Genomic DNA, 27,996 nt, shown 5'->3' with positions numbered 1-27,996 from the left:
TGTGATCATCCAATGAATGGGGTGAAAGGAGGTGGCAAAAAACAATAAGGCAAGGGAGGATACCTAAATGGGCAAGATGACCTAGTCACGTGGTTTTAAATATGACATTTCCAGTATTTGCTGAATCTTTCAAGTGTTTGAATGGTGTTACTCTTTAATTTCTGAAAAGCACAGTTTTCTTTTTAATACTTCTAAATTATCTATAAACTCACAATGGAGCACACTTGTGAGGGGTCACCATCTGATTCTTGAAACGAGGGCTCTTACTTCACTGTGAGTCACATGTGCAGTGATCATCATATTGCTATGTGTTTTTCAAGCAGTATGGGTACACAGACACATCTGGCAAATCTATGTGTTGGAGAGATCATAACCAATGCAAGAACACAGCCCTGGTAGTTCAATACCATGGGGTATGTTAACTTCAGGTTGATTGTGCCTTTAAGGTTCTCAGAAGCTTTACTTTCTCAGAGAGCACAGAAAGAAGTTAAGTTTCTTATTGAGGTGTGAGTGTGATGAAGCATTCAGTTGTAACTGATTTTCAAACTATGCTCCTGGTCTGACAGTGAAAAGGGTGGTTTGTTTACAAACAAAAAACACTCTTGATAAACAATCAAGGTTATAGATATGCAACATGTGCATCTGAATCACGGTATAATTTGCAATTTTAATAGAACAGGAAGCCCATCTGAGGAATAATCTCATGAGAAACCTTGTAACATACAACAGATGAAGGGATCTCTGTTGGAGGCTATCTTCGGGATGAAAGAGGATAAGATAGTCTAATGTTAAATGTAAAATTAATTTAGATAGGAAAGAGGCACACTGTCAATTCATGATGCAATAAAGAGCTCACTGACACAGAAGGTGTGACTCATCCACCCTGCCCCCGAGCTGATGTAGTTAAACAGCTACTTTGAAAATTCCATCCAGAATAATTATTTGCACATGGTGAAATACCTCCCCCCCCCACCATCCGCTCAGCACCCGGTTATTCAAAACACATCTGCTGACCTACAGAGGGTCTGTTAAACCACCTGTTGTGTGTTGCAAAGGGAGATGGTTTAAAGTGATGTGTTAATTCTAAGACAGCAGCAGATCTTTGTCAACCTCCCTCAAGAGTGTTCTGGATCTTATGCATTCGTTTGGTGAAATGCTATGGTGGTGTTTTTCTGGTTTAAGATGGTGCTCAGATGCACGTTTTCATAACTGGGTAGATGGCCCTTCCACCCAGCTGTTTTATGATGTAGGATTTCTGACTGATTGGTCACCTTCCCTGGACTGTCAGGTTGATCATATGCACATCTCAGATGCACCCAAGACACTGGTAAACAACTTCGGAGTGTGTGGCAGAGACTTCTGTAAGAGTATCCCCTATTGGCATAGTGCCCTTCTCTCACTTTCAACTTAATGAACGAAGACTACAAGAGGCCATTAGTTGTCTCAATCTCCTGTTGTCTTGCTCCATTGTTCCCCCAGATGACCCCCCATCACCAGGCCTAATGTTGATTATGGTGTTTGGAAATACCAATATACATAACCTACTTGGCCACTGAATAGGAAACTATGTAAATTAAGAACAGGAATGAAAATCTGATCAGGGACTTCTCAAAGCAAGCTTCAATAACTAAGACTACACTGACAACTCACAATTGTCCATGCAAGCTTTGCCATGCCATGACGGGATCCTGGTCCTCTAATCTGTCCATCACTCCCTACTCAACACTCCAAGGCAGAAGTTCACCCACAGAAATAACAGTAAAGACATCTATTCGCATCAACGTGTTTAAGGAATAGGACTCTTCAGTGGTCAAAAACTTGTCTCTGTTAGATAAACAATCAGTCATTGAAGCATCTTCATTATCAATAGCGGGGACAAAGACTTTTGAAAGGTACCCCATTCAACACGTTCTTCTGCTGGTACAAGAAGAACCAGATGTAGAGCTGCTGGGAAGAGCCAGTCTGTTTTCGACATCTCCTGTTCCCTGGGATCAAGGGTCTTGAATAAATTAGCTAGAGAGTCTAGCAAATGGCACAATGAAAACAGAGGCCAGAAAAGGACTAGTACAAATAATATTGCAAACCTTATGTCTAGAACTACACAGTGATAAAGTACATGAACAGTGATAGCTGATTTGATGATTCATGCAACAGTACCTGCATTCAGGTACGTAGGCCAGGTACCCTGTAGTGTAGTCATGGAGGTGGGATGGCAGAAGGGAGGCAAAGAGAATGAGATAAAGGAGAGGGGAGCAGTACCATCCAGAAAAAAGAAATGTAAAAGAAATATTGTCAATCTCACATTGCTGACCAAAACAGTGGCAGCAGACAAAAGGTGGACAAAGTAGTGCAGAGTACAAATGGGAGGAGACAAAAGGAGACAGATTTGGGCAATGCAGCCCAGGGACATGGACAAAGAGCTTGTCTCCAGAACCAGTAGCCAGGTGTGAGAGGTGCTGGATTGAAAAATAATCCAAATAAAGTGCAATGAGTGGAAAAGGACAAAAACCTATTCCGGCACCATATTTTTAGGGTATCTTCATAAAATGCAATTACATTCAAGGACTCAGCTCTCATTTACAGCGACTCCCAACTAATTTACATAGTGAAGTGAGACTTCTGAATATCGATCATAGATTAAAGCCCACCAGGACCTACAGTGCACATGGCTGGTAGTGATAAAACATCTTTGAAGCAGGGAATTCAGCATGGTAAGTTTATTGGCAACTGAACTTGCGGAGTGTAATAAAACAGAATATATTAAGTTGTGAACAAAATGATGCTAGAGTAGTAACCCTCCACTTCCCTTCGCCACTCCACTGGTAAACTCAGAAAAAACAAAGAGGGTAACAAGGCAAAATGCACATTAAAACCAAATTATGGGCAAGCGATACTGTGCAAAGAGTAATGCTTAAAAAGCCTAGCGAGTCAAAGGGTCCTTTTGCCTATTGATGAAGTCTCTGGTTTAAAGGGAGAGAGGCTTATTACAAGGTAATTCCTAGCAAAGCAAAGGTAGCTAAAGAAACATCCTGAATTAAGAATACAACAACAAACGATACTACAAACGAACTTAGGAGTCACCTCTGCTGAACACAAACACAATATCTGCCAAAACACCAATTAAGTGACTGCTCGAGGCAGCTAGAAAAAAAAAACTTGTAGGCCTGGACCCCGATAGGGCAGAATACTCCCTTCTTTGCCTTAAACATTCCTACTACGTGGAGGGGAACAAATGCGGATTACCCTTTGCTAATCGCTTGCACGTCGAGAGAGAGACTGCTAAGGTGGATGGTTCGGAGGTCAGGAGTGATGAACTCATCGCCTTGCGATTTCAGGAATTCTATGAAGATCTTTACAAAGCTCAATCCATAGCCTTGACGAACATAGATAGCTACCTCTACCATGCACATACCACACGACTCACCACAATACAAGCGGAGGAGTTAGACAGCCCAATTTGCATAGAAGAAGAGATAGCAGCTATTAATCGACAGAAACTCCTTAAATTGACAGGACCAGAAAGCATTCCAGCAATATTTTATAAGACATTTTGCAGCAGCTTGGCCCCCATGCTGACCTGTTTATTTAATTTCATCACCAACCTGTTTACTGTGCCTCAATCTATGACTGAAGCATCCACAGTCGACATCCCCAAGCCAGGAAAGTAGAAACGCCTACCTACCGACCCATTGCCCTCATTAACGTTGATGTCAAACTTTTCACCAGCGTTTTGGCAGCTCGCCTGAACCCACTTATGCCGTGCCTGATACCCCCCAGACCATGCAGGGTTCATCCCCCACAGCAGTGTAGCGATAACACTAAAAGGATTCTCCATATGATAGGAACAGCCACCGGTTCCAAACGGGAAATCCTGATTCTAGCCATAGACGCAAAAAAGGTATTCAATGGCGTCCACTGGCACCATCTAGCAGCAACACTCATGCACTTTGGTTTTGGCTCACAGTTCCCCAACTGGATACTTAGTAATTATGGTCACCCTAGGGTGACCGTTAGAGTGAACAGCCACACACTGATCCCCTTTCCCATCCGTAGGGGCACCCAGCAGAGTTGCCCGCTTTCTTCACTATTATTTGCGCTCTACATGGAGCCCTTTGCTCAAAGAATCCATGATCACCCACATATCACCGGGGTCCAATTTAGCGGAGAAACCCATAACATTTGCTTATATGCAGATGACGTCATTGTAGCTTCGGGTGATCCGCAGAAAACCCTACTGGTATTCTTGGGGGAGGCCGGGTTGTTCAGAGGGGCAGCCGGCTTTCAAATTAACATCAATAAATAGCAGGCCCTTAACCTTACAGTCCCCACCCATATTTAAGAACAACTCTCTGGCCAATTTCGGATACAATGGTCATCGACCTCTGTCCCCTGCCTGGGAATTCAACTTGCCCCAACAGTGTCTGGTACGGCATTACCGAACGCTCGCACTTTACTCAGACAAGTCACACAAGACCTAACCCGATGGAGATTGCATCGCCTTTCGAGGCTAGGCCAGACTGCTGAGCTCAAAAGGACTGTCCTGGGCCCCTTTTTCCTCTTCCAGAGCCTACCGATTCAGCCTCCAGCAGGGACAATCCGAATGTTACAACGAGCCCTGCTCCGTTTAGTATGTGTGGATAAACGCAGAGGGGGTTTGGGCATTCCCAATCTCCTAGCCTATTAACAGGCCGCTCAACTCAATAACATTGTAGCGTGGTCCCGGGCTGAGTCGGAGAAACACTGGCTCTTTATGGCCATGCAGTGGCAGGCACACACTTTTGGAAAGTCACTTTCTTGAGGAGACCACAGAGAGCCTGGGGTCTTTACTCCTCCCCAGATACCAGATTGGTGCTCTGGGCATGAGACAGTGTGGCAGACCCTAAAGGATTAACTTCATTTCCCTCTCCCTTGACGCTCATAATGGGAAATATAGACTTCACACCAGGGATGAATTAAACTGCATTTCAGCCGTGGCAAACCACCAGTTGCTGCTTGGATGGACACCTTTATGGCGCAGACGGTATTCTCTCTTTGGAGGAGCTAAAAGAGGACTTTGCACTCCCAGAGACAGAGCACCTCCAGGCCCAACACTGGCTTTCCCATCCCACCACGAGAGAGGGGGTCCACAGACCCAGACACCTTTTGAGAAATGGCTCATCACAAAAAATACAGATAAATGGCATGATTACAGATCTATACAGCATTTTACTTCATGTTTCCCTATTATCCAATACCCCAGTGCAACACCGCTGGGAACTCGAGATCGGAAGAAGCTTCATTTTTTGAGTTCTTTTGTTCTGACTTTCGATATAGGCAATGTTAAGCTTAAATTTGAATGTCTGTTCATTTACATAAAAAGGGAAAAAATTGATTTTAACTACAAAAGACCAATTAAGCTTTTGCGTTACACTTATTTACCTACTGCCTGTTTCTCTCATCCTACCTTACTCTGTTTTTCTTTTTATACTACAGATTCTTTATCTACTGTTGCTTCAATCACATGTAAAGCGCACCAATACCATAGGTGTAATTATACTACAAAACACATTACATTTTTTTTTAAAGTTTAGCAAAAAAAAAAAAAACGAAGTCATTCTGTAAAGGGCAAAACATCTGTGCGACTATTACTACACAAGGGAGCTATGGCATCTAAAAACAGACTTCATTTATACCTCCACAAAGCATTTCACTAAAGCAAAGTAGGAGTCACTCACCTGGACTGTTTTTTTTGCGCCCAGTGCCTCAAGTTTATTGATGAAGTCTTCAAATGGCAGTTTTGGGTACAACCTGTGAGCCCAGTGCTCCATGTGCCTCAGAAGCAGTTTCAAATCTTCTGCCTACAACAGCAATGAGATGCACATTACCACACAGTTACAGTAATGTGGTGTTGAATCCTCTTAGGAGTCAAACCACAGGTGCATGGGTAGCATTTTGCAGTCAGTCAGGTCATTGGTAAGTACGAGAATCCACTCCTGCTCTCAGAACAATACAAGGTGAAATAATATATGAAAAAATGCATACTCAAGAAACTGTCAACTAAACCATGCAGTGAGGGTTATGGTCCCACTTTAGGAGACATACTAACAATACAATGTAATTAATGCATGCATATACACCCTGCATGAAGACCAGTGATTACTCAGAGAACACAACAGAAGTAGGGCCACAGTGGAGGAAGCAAGAATGAAAGGGAAGTATAGAGTTGGGGAAAGGAATATTTGCTAGTTCTATAAAGTGGGCATAGGGAACATACAGGGACTGCGGAATTCTATCTACTCTTCATCTCTCTCAACCTCTGTAGATTACAAAACAAAAGTCAAACAGTTAGGAACATCACTAGTAAGCATGCCTAAGGAGTGCACCAGTTTAAAGTGGAAATTAAACATTTAATTCTATGTCGGGCTGGAGAAGAGGATTATGCTTTTAATTCTTGCTTTATTACAAAAAAATAACTGCAGCCCTCATAAATATTACAGAAACTATATTTCCCCAAGACGCTGAAGGGGAAAAAATGTAGTCCATAATAAGCAATAGCCATTCGAGTAATAGTATTAATGTCCTTAATTCTATGCTCCCATCCTCTTTTTTCCCTGACCCCTCACTAAGATAAGCGGCTCCCTTGGCTTTCCCTTATTCCTTTGTGTATTGTTAGCAAATTGTACTCCCTTATACCTGTCAACTTACAAATGTATTTCACCTTGTGAGGAGGCGGGTGGGCTTCGTCCAGAGAGTGACCTAAGACGAACTATGGCCCTCACCAAGTCCCCGCACCAAGTCCCCGCACTCCCTTCCAAAAAAGGGTTCTTGGGAAGGGTGTGGGTGAAAAGTTTCACTCCGCTGGTGGAGTTCGATAGGTTTTGCCCTCTCTGTGTTCCACTTGGAGCGCAGGGTTCCAGCACAACACCGCCAACCATTGTATGGCGAAGTTTCTCTCATGCTTGCCAATGTTAAGTTGGTGAGTGAAAATTTGAGTTCTCTAGTGCTACTTTTGGGTACTAGAACGCTTCCTGGCGAGCTTTCTCAAAGCAGGCAGTCATGGGAGGTTGCGACCATTAGCACTGATCAAGCTGCCGCTTGATTACAAAATCAGCTTGAGTAGCTGTGCCCTCTAGCACACCGCATGGTGCCATTCGTGCTGATTTTACATTGTGGAAGAAGCTTCCTGTGCTAAAACTCCACAGAACTCGAACTTTGCTGAGTGAAACTCAGAGTTCTGCCCAGGCCTAGTCTTGAGGCTGTCGCCAATTTCCTGGGGTGTTTTCACACCTCTTAATGATCACCGTCTGCTCCAAAGTCAAACTGGAAAGCCACTTATACAATGGTTTTGAGCTTGTCTTTTCTGCCATCATGTGATTTTGGCTCACAGTGGCGCTGTACGATTCGGCAGTTCTGTTATACTGTTTGTACGGTTACAAGTAATGCAGGCTTGACTCCTTTTGCTTTGTCAGGTCGTGCTCATGTTAGGCTTTGCTTATTTGCAGGGCGACTGTGTGGACAATGCATTTAATAGGCTAAAAGCCTGGCCTGTTCAATAGTACACAAGTAGTGAAACTGGGCACAATTGAACCCACGTTGGGTACCTCAGGTGACACTCCTTATCAATTCTAGCTAGGTGACCAATCCCCCTTTCAGGGCTATTTAGGGTCTCTCTCTTGGGTTGGTCCTCAGATTCGGCTTGCAAGATTCCATCAGGGCTCCTCTGCAACCTTCCTTCAACTTCTAGCCGCTTGAACCATGACTGGACCCTCCAGGAACCGACAATCTACAACAACAAAGAAGAATCTTCTTGCAGCATTGTTTCCATGGCTCCTTCCAGCTTCTGCAACATTTCCCTGGCTGTGCATCCTCTGAGGGGGTGGGGGCAAGTCTTCAGCCTGCATGAGAAGGAAGAAAGAATCTGCCTTAGAGTGAAGGAGTCACTCCCCTGCATCTGCAGGCACCTAGTGCAACGACGACCAGCTGCGTGGATCTCCTCCCATCATGAGCTGCGTGGATCCTGCATCACGGTTGGTGGCCCGGAGTAGTCCTCTTGGTCCTCTGCCAGCTGTCCAACTTGGTGGAGGTAAGCCCTTGCCTTCCCACGCAGGACAGTACCCTTGTGCACTGCATCTCTTGCAGCTGCCAAGGCTTGTTGGCATCTCCTCTAAGGGATCTTCAGGCTACGTGCAGCTCCAGCCCCCAGCACTACTTCCTGCGACGCACAGCCCTCTGCGTGGTTCTCCTGCAGAGTGTAATCCCCTTCTGTAATACTGCATGGGCTCCTTAGGAGACTCCTGTGTCTCTGTCCAGTGGGTGCTGCCTCTGCTCCTGTGGACTCTCTGCGACGATGAAGGACCCCTGTGACTCCCCCTCCTGGGTTGACTCCTCCTGGGCCTTGCTGGACCCCCACAGCACCACTTTCCGCCAACTGCGATACTTGCCTTTGCCAAGGCTTGTTGGTGGACTTCCTGCACCAACACTCGTCTGCAATCCTCCTTCCAGCGTGGGACATTTTCTGCATCCTTCAGGAATTCTCCTCCGGCTCCAAGGCTGCAGTGCTGACCGCCTCTTCATCACCGTCTGCCAACTCCTGCAAGTACAGCTGGGTAGGTAGTAGCTAGCAGCTCCTACTCCTCCTGGACTCCACTGTGACTCTTGGACTTGGTCCCCTCTCTCCACAGGACTTCCTCTCCAGGAATCCACTGCTGGGTTATTGTAGTCTTGTCCGGGTGTCTTCTTTTCCTTCCTTTTGGGTGGTTTTGGGGAAATTCCAGTGATTTACTCCTGCTTTCCTGGTCGCTGGGTGTAAGGGAGGGATGGGGGCGGAATACTGTGTTACTTACCTCTGTGGTTTCCTAGTACTCCCAGCTCCCCTCTACATATTCCACTTACCTAGGTGTGGGTCCAGCATTGGCATTCCATTTTTTTAGCATATGGTTTGGGCTCCCCCTAGAGTCACTATTGTCTAATTGCATTTGCACTGATTTATACCTTTTTCTATGCCTATTTCTGATTATTAGTGTATATATTTAGTTCTGCTTTCTTATCTTCTAAGGGAGTATTACCTGCTTAGTAATTTTGGTATTGTGTCACTAAAATAAAGTACCTTTTTTTGTAACACTGTGTGGTTTCTTTCATGTGTGTAAGTGCTGTGTGACTACAGTGGTTTTACATGAGCTTTGCATGTCTCCTAGATAAGCCTTGGCTGCTCATTCACAGCTACCTCTAGAGATCTAATAGGGGAACCCTGGACCATAGGTACCCACCACACGCCAGGTCAGCTTCCTACAACATCCATTAAAATAATCTTTGGACAAAAGCTTTTTTAGAGGGTCCAACCAAGGAAGAGGGCTCTCAGCTGGCCACCTTTCGACCCAAGACTCTCAAAGAGGTCAATTTACCCATCTAGGAGGGTGGCAAGATCACAACTCCTTCGGCAGGTTCCTTCCAACTAGAGGAGCCAACAGAGGACATGGCTCCCCATGCAACTTCAGAGGCAACAAGACCAACAACTTTACATTTTCTGTTAAGTCTAAGCCCATTTTCACTTGTACGTGTATGGGAAAGGCTGCCATAGTTTTATCACTACTGACAGAAACTAACTAACCATGCTTGGTGTTAGAAATGGGGTGTCTAATTAGCAGTCGGTTTGCACCCTGGCCAAGTAGGGACCCTCACTCTAGTCAGGATAAGGGAGATACCTATTTCAGATAATCCATGCTCACCCCTCTGGTAGCTTGGCACAAGCAGTCAGGCTTATCTCAGAAGCAATGTGTAAAGCATTTGCACATAACACACAGCATACAGTGAAAATACTACAAAAGGACATCACACCAGTGTTAGAAAAATAGCCAATATTTTTCTGTGTAAAACAAAACCAAAACGAGAAAAATCCAACATACTGTAAAAAAGATATGAATTTTGCAGGAATTACTTAAAAATACACTTCTTGAAGCTGATAGCTCCGTCTGGGTCTATCACGACGTTGTGAACAACAAATCCAACACTTCAGGCTGGCCGCTGCATCGCTGACCAGCTACGGTGTCGGGAAGACCCGCAAACAGTACCTTGAAAATGCAGGGAGTCGAGATCCGGAATGTGGTGTCGCTGGAGTCGGTTCTGGAGGTCGGTGCGAGGGTCATCGGGCCCTTGAAGTTACATGCGTTGCAGATCGAACTCCGGGCTGATGACGAAGTCAGGAGAGCTGGCATTGATGGTGTCGGGGCTGCAGTGCAAAGCAGGACAATGCGATGTGCGGTGCCCACAGGTCATGGTGCAGGCAGCGGCTCGGTGACAGCGTCAGTGAGCCCAGGGTTGCACTGTGAAGTGTGGCGGGGTGGTGCGACGTGCAGTGACTCCAGGTCACGGTGCAGGCAGCGTCATCGTCATTGCTGAAGCGCTGTTGTCAGTAGGCCCAAAGCCGAGGTACGACGCGAGGCAGGCTCCGTGTGGCGCCTACGGGTCACGGTGCAGACAGGAGAATCTGTTGACAAAAATGTAAGAGTTGATGGCACTAGCATCGGTGTACAGGGGCTGCAGTGCGGGACGGTGCATTGTGTATCTCACGAGCAGTGTCCTCAGGCCACGTGCAGGCAGTGGCGTCGGAGTCAGCATGGAGCGGCAGCATCAGGGATGCCAAGGCTCCAGTGTGAGCAAAGTGATATGGAGTGCGAGCTCACAGGTCACAATGCAAGCAGTGGCTCGGTGACAGCGTCAGGTGGCGGTGAGACCAGCGTGACGGGGCAACGTAGGGCACAGCTCTGTGCGGTGGCATCAGGTCACTGGGCAGTCAGCAGCGTTCTTGACGGCGTTGCAGTGCTTTTTCTTCTGTCGCAGCACAAAACACACAGTTCCCAGTGCTGTGGGCAGATGAAGCTGAAGTTCTTGATATCTCTGAGATTTCCAACAGGAGGCAAGCTCTACTCCAAGCCCTTGGAGAAATTTCACAACCAGGATACACAGCAAAGTCCAGTCTTTGCCCTCTTTAAGGCAAAAGCAGAAGCATCAACTGCAGGCCAACCCAGCAAAGCACATGCAGCAAAGGGGCAGTACTCCTCCTCCAGCTCTTCTCCTTGGCAGAGGCTCCTTTTGATCCAGAAGTGTTCTAGAAGTCTGGGGTTTCGGGTCCACGATTTATACTCATTTCTGCCTTTGAAGTAGGCAAATGTCAAAGGAAAGTCTTTGTTGTTCACAAGATGCTGCCTTGCCCAGGCAGCATCTCAGACTGAATTGTCTGAGGACAGGCACAGCCCTTTCAGGTGCAGGTGTCGGCTCAGTCCTCCCCACTCTAGCCCAGGATTCTCATCAGGATATGCAGGCTACACCCCAGCTCCCTTTGTGTCACTGTCTAGAGGAAATTCACACACAGCCCAAATGTCAGTCTGACCCAGACATGGATCCCACAGGTAGGCAGAGGCACAGAATGGTTAAGCAAGAAAATGCCCACTTTCGATAAGTGGCATGTTCAAACAGAGAATCTAAAACACAACCAAAAGATGTATTTTTAAATTGTGAGTTTAGAAACCTCAAATCTCTATCTTCTCCAAATGGGAAACTGCACTTAAAAGATATTTAAAGGTGGTCCCCATGTTAACCTATGGGAGAGAGATAGGCCTTACAATAGTGAACCCCGCATTTGGAAGTATTTTACTATCAGGACATGTAAAACACACCAGTACATGTCCCACCTTTTAAATACACTGCATCCTGCCCATGGGGCTACCTAGGGCTACGTTAGGGGTGCCTTATATGTAGTAAAAAGGAAGGTTTAGGCCTGTCAAGTGGATACACTTGCCAGTGCCAGACTGCACACACAGACACTGCAGTGGCAGGTCTGATATATGTTTACAGGGCTACCCATGTGGGCGCCACAATCAGTGTTGCAGGCCCAATAGTAGCACTTGATTTACAGGCCCTGCGTACCTCTAGTGTACTTTACTAGGGACTTACTAGTAAATTAAATATGCCAATCAATGATAAACCAATCACAATTACAATTTACACAGGGAGCACTTGCACTTTAGCACTGATCTGCAGTGGTAAAGTGTGCAGAGACAATAAATCAACAAAATCAGATCAGAGGAAAATAGGAGGAAGCAGGCAAAAAGTTTGGGGATAACCCTGCAAAAAGGGCCATTTCCAACACTTGGGTACTGCAAACCATCGGGGGTTCCAAATGGAATTTTATGGGCCTCCCCATTAATGGCAGGGACCGAAATCCATCAATTTTTTTCAAAGGCACAATCCTCTCTGATAGTCCAAGAGGTAAGCGAACTGGAAAGGAAAAGGGCTGTAAGGCACACATTTCCCATTCCTGAGGATTTGTCACCAACACGTTTCTAGTACAAATAGACAACAAGGGCTTCCAGTCAATAAGCAAGATCAAGGACTTACACAGGTGGATGGTTTTTTGCCCTTTCATATGGAGATACACTCAGATAAGGAGGTTGATTGTTTATTTCAATGATTTCCACTGATGGATCAATGCTCTTGCAGACTGATTGGTAATTTCAGTCTGATGGTCTTGATTCTTCAGGACCTAGGATTTGTGATAATCAGTTATGTATCCAACCCAATCAATTACGTTCCTGGGGTTTGTTGTAGACTTAGTTTCCACAAACCTCAACTACTGAACTCAAAGATTATAAATACCCGGAAAGAACTTCGACGCCTCTTGACCAAGTCCAAGATATCGCTCAGGAAACTGGCTCATACTGTGGGCCTCCTACAAACTGGAAAGCCACTTCCCAGTGCCATATCTTTGGGAGCGATGAAACCCATGAAGGCAGTGGACCGCAGGAGAGGTTTAAGTTACTCCGAATTGGTGGAACTCTGAGGATGCCAGAGAAGAAATAAGATGGTGGCTCCTGTGGGAAGCTGGTTCTCTACAGGATCTATCAAAAAATGAGATATACCATGAAAAGAGTCCAGTGGTTCCTTTACTAGTGGGTAGGGGCTTGCTCAAGCAATCCCAAGGTGCTCTTTTTAGGGGGTAGTGCGGTTGAGTAGCTTTAGGCTTATCAGAGAGAGTCTTAGACATCTGCATATACACACACATTCAATAGATGAGAGACACACCTCAATAAGGAGATCCACAGCAGTTAAAAAAAACAAGCATTTGCAATGCAATGGGTTTCGCTTTTGCTCGACTTAGAGCTATTAGCACTGTAAAGTGTTAACCAGATTTTTGTTGCCACATAAAATTACAATGAAAAGTAACACAGTTTTACATAAGCAAGTAGATTTAAAGTGCCACGTCATGAGCATGAAAGAGCACACAAAATTAAACAGAAGTTCGCTCGCAGTCAAACATATCAGCAAATGTGCAGCGAGATCGTGTGCCGTAGAAAATGTTAAGAAAAAGTAGTCCAGAAACCATGCTGAAAAAAATGGAGCCTCGTATGTTTTGACTTATGCATGCCTTTCACAAATGGAATACAGTGAATTTTAAAAGGAAAGCTCACTAAGCAAGGAAACTGATGGGTGTGGTTAAAAGCCCACAGAGAGATTACAGCAGGCTAGAGCGCTTGCACGCTCGACCCTAATAATTAGTATCTTTATATATATTTAGGCACCAGAATCAATAAGATCAGGTAAGTAGGTTTGCAAGAAAAATACTTTCAGGTTTCAAAAGTCGTGTATTTTTCAGAAGCTGCAATGTTATCCTATGGAGAAAAAACAAGTACTGCATTCAGGTATTGTACAGCAACTTACGGGAATAATCTCCTGGACTGAAGGCGGGTAAGGGGCAAGGCCCCAGGCCACATCAACAAGTCACTGCGGACAGCCTTGAGACAGCCAGGTGCAGAGGTGCAATACAGCGTCAGGTGCCAAATGTTAGCCATTGGGGATTGGTCCGGCTGAAAAGAGGTTGCAGGTTTGGACAGGGAGTCCAGTCGAGGAGAACCAACATATGGGTTCAAGTCTTGAGATACTCAGACGTGCGGACACCTTCGGTCCTATTCTCCATGGGCCAGGGGCGGTGGAGGAGGATGGGTTGGCATCTCTCTATTTAGTGAAGCCAGGTCTGCGTACCAAGGGCAGTAGGCTACTTTGAAGCCCCCTTCCTTGGAATGGATATTCACAGGTCATCCTGTTTGGAGGAGTGTGCTAACACCCCTTTCAGACAAGGTTTTCCTTTATGTCCACCCAAAGGCAAAGTTTCTCACCCTTGGGGGTCAAAAGCATGTCTATTGGAGGCAGGCTTCCTAAAACTAGCCAGTCCACACATTGGTAGTTTTTCATGGGACACCTCTTAGGTGCCCTCTTGGTGCATGTATTAATGAATCCATCCCTGGCATCCGTGAGGGTTTATTAATATGAGATGTTTGATACCAAACATCCGTATTTTCAGTGAAGCCATCATGAAGCTGGGGAATTCTTATCAATCAGTGTCCAGCACATGTACTTAAAATGGCTTCCCTGTTTACTCACTATGTCTGAGAGTCGGCAAAGACATAGCAGGGGCATATCTGCTCTTGCAGATATGTTCTCACATGTACTATAAAGCACTATGCCTTAGGGCTGTAAGGCCTGCTGTAGGGATGACTTGAATATATTGCATGCAGCGTTTAGGGGACATGGCACACAGCTGTGTGCCATGTCATGTTTTCACTTTTAGCTGCAACAAAACACCCAGCTTCCAATGGCAGTCTGCATGTGCTAGGTAAGGGATCCCCGGGGGTGGCACAATACATGCTGTAGCCCTTGGGGACCCCTCTTTGGTACCCATGCTCTAGGTACCAGGGGTACCATTTACTAGGGACTGATAGGGGGGCAAAGGTATTGCAAATTGGAGAACAATTGCACAGTTTTAGGAAAAGAGATCTGGCACTGGGGACCTGGTTAGCAGGAACCCAGTGCACTTTCACTCAAACTTGCATCAAACACCAGGCAAAAAGTGGTGGGGACAATGTCAAAAAGGGGCACTTTCCTACAGCTCCAACACATGCAAGCCTGGAACAGCAGAACTAGTTTTGGCTCATCACCAAATCTAATCATCAATTCAAATGCCAGCACATCAGGTTGGGGCATCAGGTGTGAAGAATGGTCTGTGGACAGACAAAGGTAAAAAAATAAATAAATAAGAACTAGGCTTGCACATAACTGGCAGGGTCTTTCTCTGTCAAGTGCTGGATGAAGGGTGTGATAAAATGCTGCATGCTCCTCAGAATGGACTGTTTGTCTTTCTATTCCTCCTTCACCAAGGTACTCTCACTTGGTTGATGTGAACCTGGAACTAAATTTGTTGGGCAAAGGCAGAGGCAGTGGTGCTATATGATGCTCGGCGGAGGGGGGCAGGACTGGGGATCACAGTGTGGGACATTTATCTGCTGAGTGTGTTAGAGGCAAAGAATGATGCAAAACCACCATAAGTTAGATGTAATGTAGATGCATAGACCGGAGCGTATGCCCACGATGAGCAGAGATGCACCCATGCGACTGATGGGTCAGGGGCTGCACACTCTATATTTTTGTGTCCTCAACTGTTTCACATGTTTTTGCTGGGATGGACCGTCCTTCACAATAAAAGCTTGATTGCACCAGGACCTATTTGGGGTTGTGATCTAAAACAGAGGTGAAGAGTGGCGTTTACTACTACTGGATAGAAAAGATCACAATGTTAATTACATGGGAAGCAAAACACAGGAGCCTATATACTGGCATGTCTGTATTGACAAAAAAACAGGTATTAAACTTGTTTCTCTCATGGCAGGGCAATGAGTATATTTCCAGAAAAGAACTAACCGATGAGTTAACAATGCCTCTCTGTAAAATTTTCTGCAAAACAGTGTTCGAAATGAGGGCCTTAGACCTGTTAGGTAGAATGTTACTTTCGCAACAGACTACAACGATGAAATGCAATACCAAAGTGATTTCTTATCCTAAGCTTATGGATTCTCCCAAGTTATGTGATGTTAAATGCAGCTTACAAACCCAGCAGGGGTTAACCAGTTACTGAATTTCCATAAAGAAGCACTTTAAGGAAGTATCATCACCCACCATAGCCAGATGGATCAGGTGCATAATGATGAAAGCAGGGATAGACACCTTGGAATTTGGGGCTCATTCAACAAGGGGTGCAATTGCATCAAAAGCTTTCTCAATGGCCACAAAACTGGTAGAAATCATGAAGATAGATAGATAGATCGATAGATGTCCGATTCTATTTTCAAACAATTCTACTTCAAACCATTAGAAGGTGTGGCTTCAGTGGTGAATATTAAGCTTTAAACCAGCATAATATTCGTATCCGGTCTTGACACAAAATACAAATATTACAAGGACACGGAGGTGAGGATTATCCCCCACCCAAGAGATATTAAAGTTACTCGTCTATTCATGACCCAACCAATTGAATCTTAGGGTAGGTATTCTTGTTTATGAAGTCAGTTGATTTAGCTCTGTAGAGAACTGATCCACTGTTGGATTACCTCACCTAGTAAGCGATAAATGATGTTTATGTGCAGCTCTAGTAGCAACATTTGTTATTGCCTTCTAGGTACAGATCCAAAACAGGAATGAAACCGAAGGTAGCGGGTAGTATAAGTCCGCAGGAAGAGGATGGCAGCATAGGATTAAGGACATAAATACGGTTACTTAAACGGCTATTGGTTGTTATGGGCTACATTGTCCCATATGCATCTTGGGAAATGTAGTTTGTTAAGGTTTATGAGGGCTGCTGTTCCTTTTCAATAAAGTGAAGAAGCAAGAGTTAAAAGCACATCCTCACCGGTGTCCTTACTAGAATTGAAACCTTCCTTCACAATAAATATTCCAGTGCAAATGACAAAGAAGGAAAGATTATTCTTCTACCTAGAAATATCCGGAAAGAACCTTGTGTTAGCGAACTTTTAGAGCACAATATTAACAACAAGTTTTGCCTCACGTAGAGTCATGGCCAGGAGCCACATGAAGCTGCACAGGTTCATGTAGAGCTTCGTCCGTGGCTGCCCACCCTGTGCAGCTGCAGCAGCAGACCGTGAGAGAGACCACAGGGTGGAGACTGCCCAGAAGGACAACAGAGGCTGTCTTGGGATGTGCGAGCTGGGCTGATGAAGAGTGCTGCCTAACCCGGTGATGCTAGTCCCTAATCTTGAGCTATAATATCCAGGTCCTCTGGTGCGGCAATCCCCCCATCTGGAGAGTGAAGCGCCAATGTCGCATTCTGACACAACAAATTGTCTTGTCAAGGTGCATTCTAGGTAATATAATAGATTTTTTTCTTAATCGATTATGAAATCGCACTATCATGTGTTATACGTATTTATTATTTATTCTGCTATTCTTCTTAAGTTAATATTACTTCCCTTTTAAAGCCTCAGCTAGACAGCACATGCACAGTCTTGAAGAGGCATGTTGTGTTCAATCTGTGGGCTCCAGCCCACCTATAGGCTTATCATTTGCTCGCTCCATCACCTGCCTCATATCCTTTGTGCCCATTTTTCCATGGCAGGCATGTGCCATGCCTCCTCTTGTGTTTAGCACTTCCCCAGTGCAGGGACCAAAGTACTTGTGTCCATCCACTGCTCCTCTTTTAGGAGCTACTTTTTATGTTGTGTTTGAGCACTCCACACCAGTGCTCGTGTTTTCACACACTCAAGCAATGCATGCATGCATGAAGTGGCATTATGTATATCAATTCAAGGTTTGGTTTGCAGTGTGGTGGGTTGCGCTAGTATCTGAAAATGGGAAAAACCCACACAATATCCTATCACATTATATTTGTGTTATACAGTGAAGGCTGGGTCATAGTGTTTTTTGATATGACTTTCAACCATGCTGAATAGCAGGTGTGCTGCTATCCAGCATGACTAAAAGACATAGACAATGCCAATAGCTATTGGATTGCCAAGACTTTTTGGCTTTGCCAATGCTGGTTTATGTTACCCACATTGCATTCTCTTATGTATTTCTTCCATCTCGTTTCTCCCCTACCTTATAGCCTGTGGATCAGGTTAGAACATAGGCACATCACCTCAGATGTTACTGTAGAATGTTTATATTGAAACGTTACCATTTTTGTTTTCCATTGTATCACGCCTGCAAGACTTTCACCTACATCATGTATTTATTTTAACATGGCAATACACTTGATGAAAAGTATATGGACATTGTTTGAGAAAAAATAGACATGAATGTACACCACAGGATTTGTGTTACTGATATTGTGTCCAAGGCACTGTAGTGATGTTAGTCTTATATCGACAATGTTTTTCTTATTGCTTCAGAGGGAAAATAAAAATAAAATTGTTTAAAAATAAACACACACCACCACCCTTCATAGCCCTCTATTCTCCCTTGGCCCTGCCAAGGCCACAAAGAAGGAGTTGTACATAAGTCCGAACTAGAATTCAAATATTCATCCACATCACTGTACAGTGTACTGGTAGGACTTTGTTTTACAAGCTTCCTAGCCTTGCTCAAGGGTGGGAGCCTTGGTTTCTTTACTCCTCACACTTGCCTAAGGACCAAAGTGGGGTAACTGCAGCATCTATCCTTCAACTTGCCCAAGGGTGTGAGAGTATTTCTCTCCCCATAATTTCTCCCTGTCCCACAGTGATCAACTGCAGAGGTGGAGGATTCATTATCCAAAGCTACCCCACTTGCCCAAGGGATTGTCTCTACACTGCAACACCCATTTTGGAGGCATTTACATTAAAAAACAAGCATTTGCAACGCAATAGGTCTCACATTTGCTTGAATTAAAGCTATTGGCATTGTAAATGCATAAATGGACTTTTATTAGCCCATAAATTGGCCAACCCTGCTGCATAATTTGGTCCTCGGCCCTCTTTGCCACATAATTCCAGTGGCCCTGCATTTATCCAAAGCACTTCCATTTACCTATATCTCCAGCAAAAAAATGAAAATATTGCCATTATGTTTTACCATTTTTTATACTATTCATTTTTGGGTCCCCCAGTATCTTGACTGTAATGCTCACAACAGTCTCTACAGGGCACCACTCTGAAAATAACATTTGAGAGAAACAGTCATATAACCATACAGTCAGCCCCTAGACAGCATAACTACATGAAAACAGGATGACAGGACATAATTCAGTGTAACCACATATTTAGCCCCTAGAGAGCGTAGTGCATTACACATATTCAGGCCTAGCAGGACTACTAGAATATTATTACAAACAAGGTCCTTAAAACACAAACTACTCTCAGCTGTAAAACAAACGTTCCAGCCATGAGAGAACTTAAAAAGACACTGAATGGTGGGAGGGGTTATTATTTTGTGGTCCCCCCAACATAGTGTGTGGACCTAGAGATGCGTTAGACAGAAAATGTATACTGGTGGTCCCATTGTGCCTAGGACCACCACACGGTGAGTCAAGGGAAAAAATGTTTTGTAAAAGGAATGCCCCACAAAGGATTATGGGGCAAGTTTCCCATGATTGTAATGCTCAGAACAGCCCCTAGAGAACACCGTAATAAAAATAGCATTTTTAAGAAACATGGTTATGTAACCATATAGTGAGCCCCAAAAGGGCATAAAGACATGAAAACAGAATGGCAGAAAGTAATGCAGTATAACCATATGTGTAACCCCTAGAGGGCGTAGTCCCTTACACATTTTCAGGCCTAACAGGCCTACTGTAATACTATTACAAACAAGGCCCTTAAACCACAAACTACTCCCAGCTGTAAAACAAGAGTTCCAGCATTGAATGGTGGGAGAGGTTACTATTTTGGGACCCCCAACCTAGTGTGGGGACCCAGAGATGACCTCAATAGGAGGAGTGTGCTGTGCTGAACAGTTTGGTGGTGGTCTCATTGTTGTAGGACAACCACAGGCTGAGTTATGGGCAAAAAAAATTGGGGAAAAAAAAAATGCCCTGCAAAGCATTATGGGGGGAGTTTCCAGAGTGCAGTGAATATTGTAGTATTGGCTGTCCCTCTGTGTCAGGAGAGCCACCTTGAAGATTTGTGTTTTTTTCTGTGTTAAATGCTTCATTTTGTATATTTTTCAACTGCTACACTTGTTAAGTGGTACTCATGTAAAGCATTCCTCAGATCGAGGTTGTGATATATGAAACTTCAAGTCTTCATGTAAAGCGCTCCTCCAATCCAGTTTGCGCTATATGAACCTTTTTTTTAAATTATTAAATAAATTAAAAGAACTCCCCTCCAGCTTGCAGCCTTTATGCGCAGACGATACAAAGAAACAGCAGCATGCCCAAAACAAGGAAGAGAAAGAAACAACATACGGCCACGAAGCGGCGAGGCAAAAGAAAAAAGTAGTGCGACACACTAAGGTATATGGGTGATGGTGCAATAATCCATGTAACCTGGTCAGCCTTTAAGGTGGTAACAAAGCAGCCTCAAGGCGGGACAAACGTAAAGCATTCACCTGGGGAATCAAGGGAATTTTGAAAGACAGGCCAAGCAACGAATAAAAGTGATGGCCGTGATATGGGCACGTTGCGTGCCCACAGATGTAGATAACATGTCGAGAGGCAGAGCTTGTGCGCTGCCTAGGCTCATCCTAAAAAGTAGATGGGGCTAATTGCTGCCCCATTGCTCTATTTGCAATGCTGAACAGAGCTCTCTGACAACTGAGTACATTGGCGATGTTCCAAGGACCATAGCAATAGCGTGTCATGAAGGAATGAAGCAGCTCACAACGCTGTAAACATACTGCAGAAGCAAGTGGTGGCTGGCCCACCCTCCTTAGCGCCTTGAACTATGAGTGAGAGACTGAGAAGTGTGGAAACTTAAAGCTGCCTTAAAAAAGGTAAACGATACATCTGCTCGCATTTGGGCATGGCAAGGGAACAATCTAGCCCACACCCCCTAACCTTAGACAAGCAGGGGGGAGGGAGGATTAAGGCCGATAATGCCCTTTCCCCCTCCACTGGACAAGGCTGGCAAGACAGTAAAAAAACACTATCCCCTATTTTTCCTATTTAACTCAGTGGGTGAGTTGTTAAGCACTGGTATGATATAATCCACCACTGAGGGAGGCAGAGACAGGCACTATGACTACCCACTTCGCCCTTGGATCTCTCCAGGATGAGAAAAAAAAAAAACGTACTCATTTCATCACCCACCGATCAAAAATCGGTGGCAATAAAGAGGACTGTAAATAATACAAACGAAAGTGATAAATAGCCTCATAAAAAAATAGTTCCTTTCTGTGGAAAAATGCATAAGAGATTGTACCCAAACAAAAATATGACTTGAGGTCTTTACTGCCGTGAGCTCCTTAGCTGCACTGGTCTTTGATGCACTCGCCTGGAAGTACCTAGGCACACTACGGGAACCGGTCCACAGTGGACCAGCCTCCACAAAGATAGTGCTTGCCTGTTCCGTCAGGGTTTACCCACACTATGAGGATCGACCCGGTCCTCAGAGTGTGGGTTATACGTGCCCACATAGATGGGGAATCCACGATGAGTAGGGATAAGATCTGGATGTGATTTAATAATTAACAATTGAAATGTATCAGCACAACAAATGGTCGTGATTTTGTTGTTTAGTTCTAATCTTGTGTTGAGCAGTATTTCTTCAAAGTTTTCTGGGTATTAAAAACCGCAATTTCGTATGTGATGTACAAAGACACTTCGAAAAAGAGCCGTGTTCAGTTCGAAATAGGTCAGTGGTCCTTTCCTTGGTGACAAATTCTGTCTCTACAGCAACAGAGTGGAGTGCCCTCTCTTTCTTCTTTGTGAAAGATGCTGCGCGCGCGAGTTCATTCTTTATGCCACGAATGCACTGGATACAAGAAGTGATTGTTTTTTTAATCCTTGCACTGCAGCAGGCTTTTTTATGATTTAGTTTGGACTGGAGTGCAAGCCTCAGCCTGCCCTTATCTTAGCACCGTATTGTCTCTTATCAATTGTGCACATCAGAAAAAGCAGGACCCCAACAGGCTTCCTGACATGCTGTCTTGGGATCAGCCACCCTAATCGGAAGACACCGCCGTGTACATGTCCTACAGCCAGTTCCCTAAGAAAGATTGTGAATTTCTACGCTTCTAATTAAGCAGCATGACATTTAGTTGTCTCGCTTTCTCGGTCACTGATACGCCAACTGAGGCTGGACTCACAGCCACCAGCAGGCGATCAAAACACTACTACCCCTTACCTTGCCATAGTGGTGCCACGCTCTCTTGTACTCTACCCCGAAACAGTGCCCTCAAACTTCCCCTATCACCTCTCACCCCTCCTCAACTCCCGCCAGAGCTCCCGCCACGCTCCCTCTACTCCCCCCATGTGCACCCCTGGTAGGAGCTCCACTCACCGCCAGCCCCTCGCCAGAGCTCTGCTGCTTTCAAATCTGCATCCCTCCCACCTCCCCCCTCACTGGAGCTCCTTTCCTCGCCTCTCAAGGGCCTTCGTGCTGCTGCCTGCCAGTCTAATGTCTGACGCTTCTTTTGAAGCATGCATATTTTTGATCTGTCGTTTAAGAAGAGGAAAGCTTGCTTTTCCTTTGATATACATTTTATTTAACTTTCCTCGACATACACATGGCCGGTGCTTTATCAGATGCTCCAAACTGACCAGGTGAGTTTGTAACGAAATCTGGCTATGCAGATGTCATGCACCGAGACATCGATCACTCTTTGCATGATATCTGCATACTTAAGTCTTTAGAAACCTTTTTGGGGAGTATGGGGAACGCAGCTGCACTATGTATTGTATAACATGGCAAACCCATTAATGCGCTAACACTTGCAAGCACAATGTTTGCATGCATGTCTTAAATATGTAGCCGCAATAGTCAGATGTAGTGTCTGTGCCGATGCTTGTTTAATTTCCCAACTGATTTTGACACGTTTACGTTTTTATTGAAAGAAACAAAATAGAAGGTCTGTAAATAGAATTTTTAAAATCATATTTATTATTAAAGAGGTCTTCTATGCGACTACGATTTCTGGGATCCTACTGTTAGAGATAAACAAATTCAGTTAATCAACAGAAATGAAGATACCAGATCGCAAATCCGTTCAGCTAAATATGAAAAATAAACAGTTTCTCACCTCATGCCCTTTGCCTTTGAATTTTGTATCGTTAAACATAGTTCGTAGAGCTGGCAATCCTCTCTCAGACACAAGCCTGGAAAGAAAAACGAAGTCAGATACCAATCTATCAAAATAGAATTGCTGTCTTTAAAAATATATTCTTAGCAGTAGATGGCCACACTCGGCCACTACTTTCTTTTAAACATCTGCACCAACAGTTAGTATACGGACTTCTCTCTACAGCCATCAAGCATCCCTCAAGCAGACAATGCCTTTAGAAACGGTTTCCTGTGCACAAGTTCACTTTATGACAGAGTTGGAAAGACACAGGGACCAAAGCCAGAATTTCAGTCTAGGACCTCTTGTTCATCCATCTAGAGCAGTGATACTCAAAGTGCGGCCCTCCTGACCTTTATATACGGCCCCCTAGTAAACAGAAGCACTGGGCTGTTGTTAACTCGACTCAGCACTAACTTTAAAAATATGTTAAATAAACGGGCAAGCATTTATTGAGATGTTAATTGTAGTTTAAGAAAATAAGTATCAAAGTTGTCCTGCACCATTTAACTTTAGCAACACCTTCATTTATAAAGACATCCTGCAGCATATGTATAAAAATATGATAATGTCTTTAAAATTCAACAAACGTGATTCATTTGCATGTAGAACCTTTTCACCCTAGAGCATCGGATTATATCAGTGCAGTGAGGAGTATTTTTTTGAAAGTTATAGTTTTCAAACATGATTTTAGAAACATTAATGCTCCCCACCCTAACAACAATGCCAAAGGTAAACTAAAAGGCAAACCAGTTATGTGCACCCTTTGGGTTACCTGGCTTGCTATTGTAGAAGAACAACATTATAGCTATGTAAATCAAACACAGGGGACATTTGTGTACAGCATTCATCCTGAAGTCATGTATGTTGAGGTCCTTTTGTATGTGATAATGAAGAAAAAGGAGGGAAAGTGAAATAAAACTATTGCCTAGGATCACACAATTTGATCAAGTAGGGAAGCCGGGATTGATTCCAGGTTTTTTGGGTCCACATTGTTCAATTCAGCCACTGGATGTAACTGCTTCACTTCCCCTACACCCACCTATTTGCCCAGCCTTCCCCCCAATCACTCACACACACGCACACCACCTGGTGTCACCAGTGCGGCCCTCGGTACGTCATCGACCAAACTTTTTGGACCCTGGGAAAATGTTTGTGAGTACCCTTGATCTAGAGCACCTCCAATTAGTCTTCCATTGGCAGCTGACTGAAATCTGAGAGACTCCACTCAGAAAGACTTCACTGGCACCGACAAACTATATTTCTGTGATCAGTTAGTGCATGCTAATGCCTTTCTGTGTGGAGTAAACGCTGACTGAAAGAGGGAATTCTGCTTCTTTGACCTCTTCTTTTCAGGATTGATGTACTTCCCTGTGCACAGATGAGCTAACCCCTGTTAAGAAGACCAGGAGGATGGCTCAGCAGATTGAAGCACATATGGGGTTGTCTTGTGGATGAAAGATGTCAGTGTCAATGAGGAACCATTTGAGCATGCCCCTGAGAAACTGCAGTTTAACAGCAATATTGGGCTTCAATCCTAAATCAACAATTCCCTGTTGCTACCAGGTACCAGTATGCTCAGCAGTTGCCCAGAGTCCTTCTAAGGGCTTCAACCAACTATAACTTGTAACCATGAGCAACCACTCACACAATACGGGTGTTTAATCCTCCATATCACAGGGGGAAACTAAAGTACTTCCTAGACAATTTTGAGACTTATTGTGGTACCTGTTTTTGTGCTTGACTTTAGATAACAGAATACAAATTGGTCCCCCACGTAACGATGTTCAGTGTTCCACTTGTCCTTAAAACCATATTTTTCTGTAGGTAGGTACGGTACCCAGAGTTCCCATTTGTCCACTGAGAAATTTTGTCAAATTCTCAGCTGCCTGAACTCAAACCCGTGGATTTGTCCTACCTGGCAACCATGGAAACTGAGAAAGTAAAACAAAGGGTGGACAAAGTGCCATAGTATACTTGATGGATTGTATGATTCTGTTTTAAATCTTTAACCCCACTGACAGTGGACTGTTAGGGTCCCAAGTATAGCCAAACACTCAAACAGTGAGGATAACAATGTCCACATATCCCAGTCCTCGAAGTTACGGCTTTGGCTGGACACGGAGTTAATGCTGTGAATGTAATGTGTAATATGGCATTCAAGTTACAAAATCTATTACCTCTTCCTGGAATGAACCTTGGTTGCTTGGACTAGCTACATCTGTTCAGTCAAGTGCACAAAGGAAGTAACTTAGACAAAAGAGGTAAACTATAGTACATCCCACAGAAACTTCACATTATCCACTGACTGACCCAGCTTCCAGAGAAAAGGACTCCTAACCACTGAAAATGGAGAAGGAAATGTTTGCTATTATGGAAGAAGATGGACTTTGCTTATGAGAAGGCCCATATCAGGACTCTCTAGGTAATAATGCAGATATACACAGCTAACTTGCAAACCAAAGGTTTGAATTAGGGGTGGGTGGATTGTTTCATCCTGCCAGCAGAAGTGGTAGAATTTGGCGACTCCATGACACACTTATTATGCGGAGTTCTGGCCAAATTCCGCTGAACGCTTCCTGTTAGAATTTTTTCCTGTGACGCACCAGAAATGAGAGTAAGATTTAGCATCCCCAGAACCATTTTCTAATGTGGGTGGTTGCGAGCAGTCGCTGACAGGGCTGCTTCTCGGATAAATTTGGTGCCGCTTGAGGAGATTTTCTACACGAGCAGCAGCAAAATAAACTTGAATGGCTGTGCATTCTTGCACACTGCACGTTGCAGTTCGTGCTGATTTTTCAGCGCTGTTCACACTACTATCGCTAAATTGCAGCACGATCAGCCTGACATGCATATTTCTGCCTTGACATATCTCTATGAAATCTCTTAAAGTTTTTATGTACCTCTGCGGAATTGTAACTTAATTCTAAATGTTTTACCCAAACTATATCCAGTTTAGGGCTTTTATAAGTGGCCATCTGTTCCAAATCATTCTCTTGATGAGGAAAATGGCCCTCTCTTTACAAAGTATTATCAGTGCACACTTTATTGGATTTGATGTGAGACGCTTTGCCTCCTTTGCATTCCTACCTTTTGTCACCATGGGACATTCAATTTACTTGTGTTGCTGCCAATGTGTAGCTGAGAGGAGGGTGGGATCTGAGAAACTTTGGCTTAGTATTTCTATTTCCTCATGCTCTATCATCACACTCGCAGTTCTACAGACTCCCATTAAACCTAACAGCAAGTGTAAAGTATTAGCAATGTGCAGCATCATAATGTCAAGCATGTCACTGAAGGGCCAGGGCAGATGCCCGGAACCTTTGAAATGGAAAATACATTACATTTTTCAGAAAAATTCACCAAAGTCAGAATCATTATAGGATGAAAGGATTTTTTTTTAGGTTAGGCAATAAAAATAAAAAAATCCAGTAAGTGCCTAAAAAAAGGAAGGCATCCCCTAGATCAGTCAAGAGTGATTTATTTAAATGTGGCTGCTTCGGTCAGAATTCTAATCAAATAGCACTAAGTAATCACAGCAAAGGGAGACATATTGAGGGTGGATGGTCAAGTTCTTGTTGCTATACCATTGCAAAAGGCTGTACATGATTTATGTCTCTAGATCAGTCAGGGGTGTTTTATGTACACTTTACCTGCATTAGTCTGAATTTTAAACATATAGTACTTCATTAGTAAAAAAACAAAAAAACTAAATAAAAACAATGGGAGACGTTAATGTTCTTGTGATGTAACATTGCAAAATGCTGTATATGTCTCTAGTACTACATCACAGATCTATATTTATCCTTCAGTGTTCACCAGTATAGAAGTTAGTGACATTAACTTGTCTATCTCCGCTGCCTCCCCTTCGTCCAACATTTCATATTAACAGGGCTTTTCTTCAAAAGTCTTGGCATTAGGGGCCAGATGTACGAAGTTTAGTGTTTGGGATTACCAAATTGCGAATTTCTGCAATTCACTATTTGGTAATCACAAACACTAACGTACAAAAGTGTTTTTTTTTTTTTTTTTTTTTTTTTTTTTTTTTACACTTTCTGCAATTCCCAGTGGGTCGCAAACAGATCTACCTCTCGAATATTAATGAGGTAGGTTTCCAACCCATTGGGAATGGCAAAAATCACAGGGATTGAGACCACCATTTCAGTGATTGCAATTAAATATTTAAATAAAGCAATCTTTTTTTTTTTTTTTTTTTTTTTTAAACATGCAGCCTGTTGTCCTGACAGGAAACATGGTGGGTTTAAAAAAAAAAAAAAAAACGTTTTCCGGTAAACTTTTTAAGAGTAGGCGGTCGTTTGTGGGACCACCACTGCCTGCTCTTAAAAAATGTTTTTCTTCATTCTCAGATGGGAGGGGTCACACACGGGGACCTCTTTCCTTTGGGAATGGCTTACAACCAATATCGAGTTGGTGGTAAAATGCGCATTTCGGTCACAAAACACTTGTACATACCAGTGTGTGTATGGGTATTACACACGTTGTTATTAAGAAGGGACACCCTGAACACGCACCTTACAAAAACTACACAATCCCAAACTGCGATTCGGTAACCGGTTCCTGAATCGCATTTTGGAATTTGTATATTTGAAAATGCTTTTTTGTGTTTGTCAACTACCTGATTCTGCTAACTGGGTCCTTTGAGAATGCAAAAAAACTTTGTACATCTGGCCATTAGTTTTATAGTGGCTGAAAATGTCCCTGAAGAGAGATTCTTAGAGTGTGGCAGTAAGTTATATTAATATACCTATATGGTGGATTTTAGGATATTCATGGACAGCATGCTAAAGGCTATCTCAGAAGCACTGCTTGCAGATAATAAGCAACAATCAAAGCAATCGCCGTTGTAATTAGTATTGTGGTAACTCAGTTTAAATAATACAATTCTTCCTGTTAATACCTTGAGGAAGGATGATCTCCCTCCTATATTTTACATCACCCCCAAGTCCATGCTGAAGGAGCTAA

The 27,996-nt window shown here is 43.9% G+C and overlaps 1 protein-coding gene across 8 annotated transcripts in view; it reads right to left on the bottom strand.

Annotated features, from left to right (window-relative positions):
• The window catches only part of TIPIN (TIMELESS interacting protein), a 125,779-nt gene that overhangs the window by 67,250 nt on the left and 30,533 nt on the right, over window positions 1–27,996 (bottom strand). For all 8 annotated transcript variants that reach the window (XM_069222890.1, XM_069222886.1, XM_069222893.1 and 5 more), the window contains 2 exons: window positions 22,975–23,050; window positions 5,715–5,837 (listed from right to left, as the gene is read on the bottom strand). In XM_069222890.1, coding sequence (XP_069078991.1) covers window positions 5,715–5,837; window positions 22,975–23,050 — 199 coding nt within the window. The remainder of the gene's footprint in view (window positions 1–5,714; window positions 5,838–22,974; window positions 23,051–27,996) is intronic.

The sequence above is a fragment of the Pleurodeles waltl genome, chromosome 3_1, assembly GCF_031143425.1.
Source record: "Pleurodeles waltl isolate 20211129_DDA chromosome 3_1, aPleWal1.hap1.20221129, whole genome shotgun sequence".
NCBI classification, from domain to species: Eukaryota; Metazoa; Chordata; class Amphibia; order Caudata; family Salamandridae; genus Pleurodeles; species Pleurodeles waltl.
This window is presented reverse-complemented; position numbering and strand designations above follow the sequence as displayed.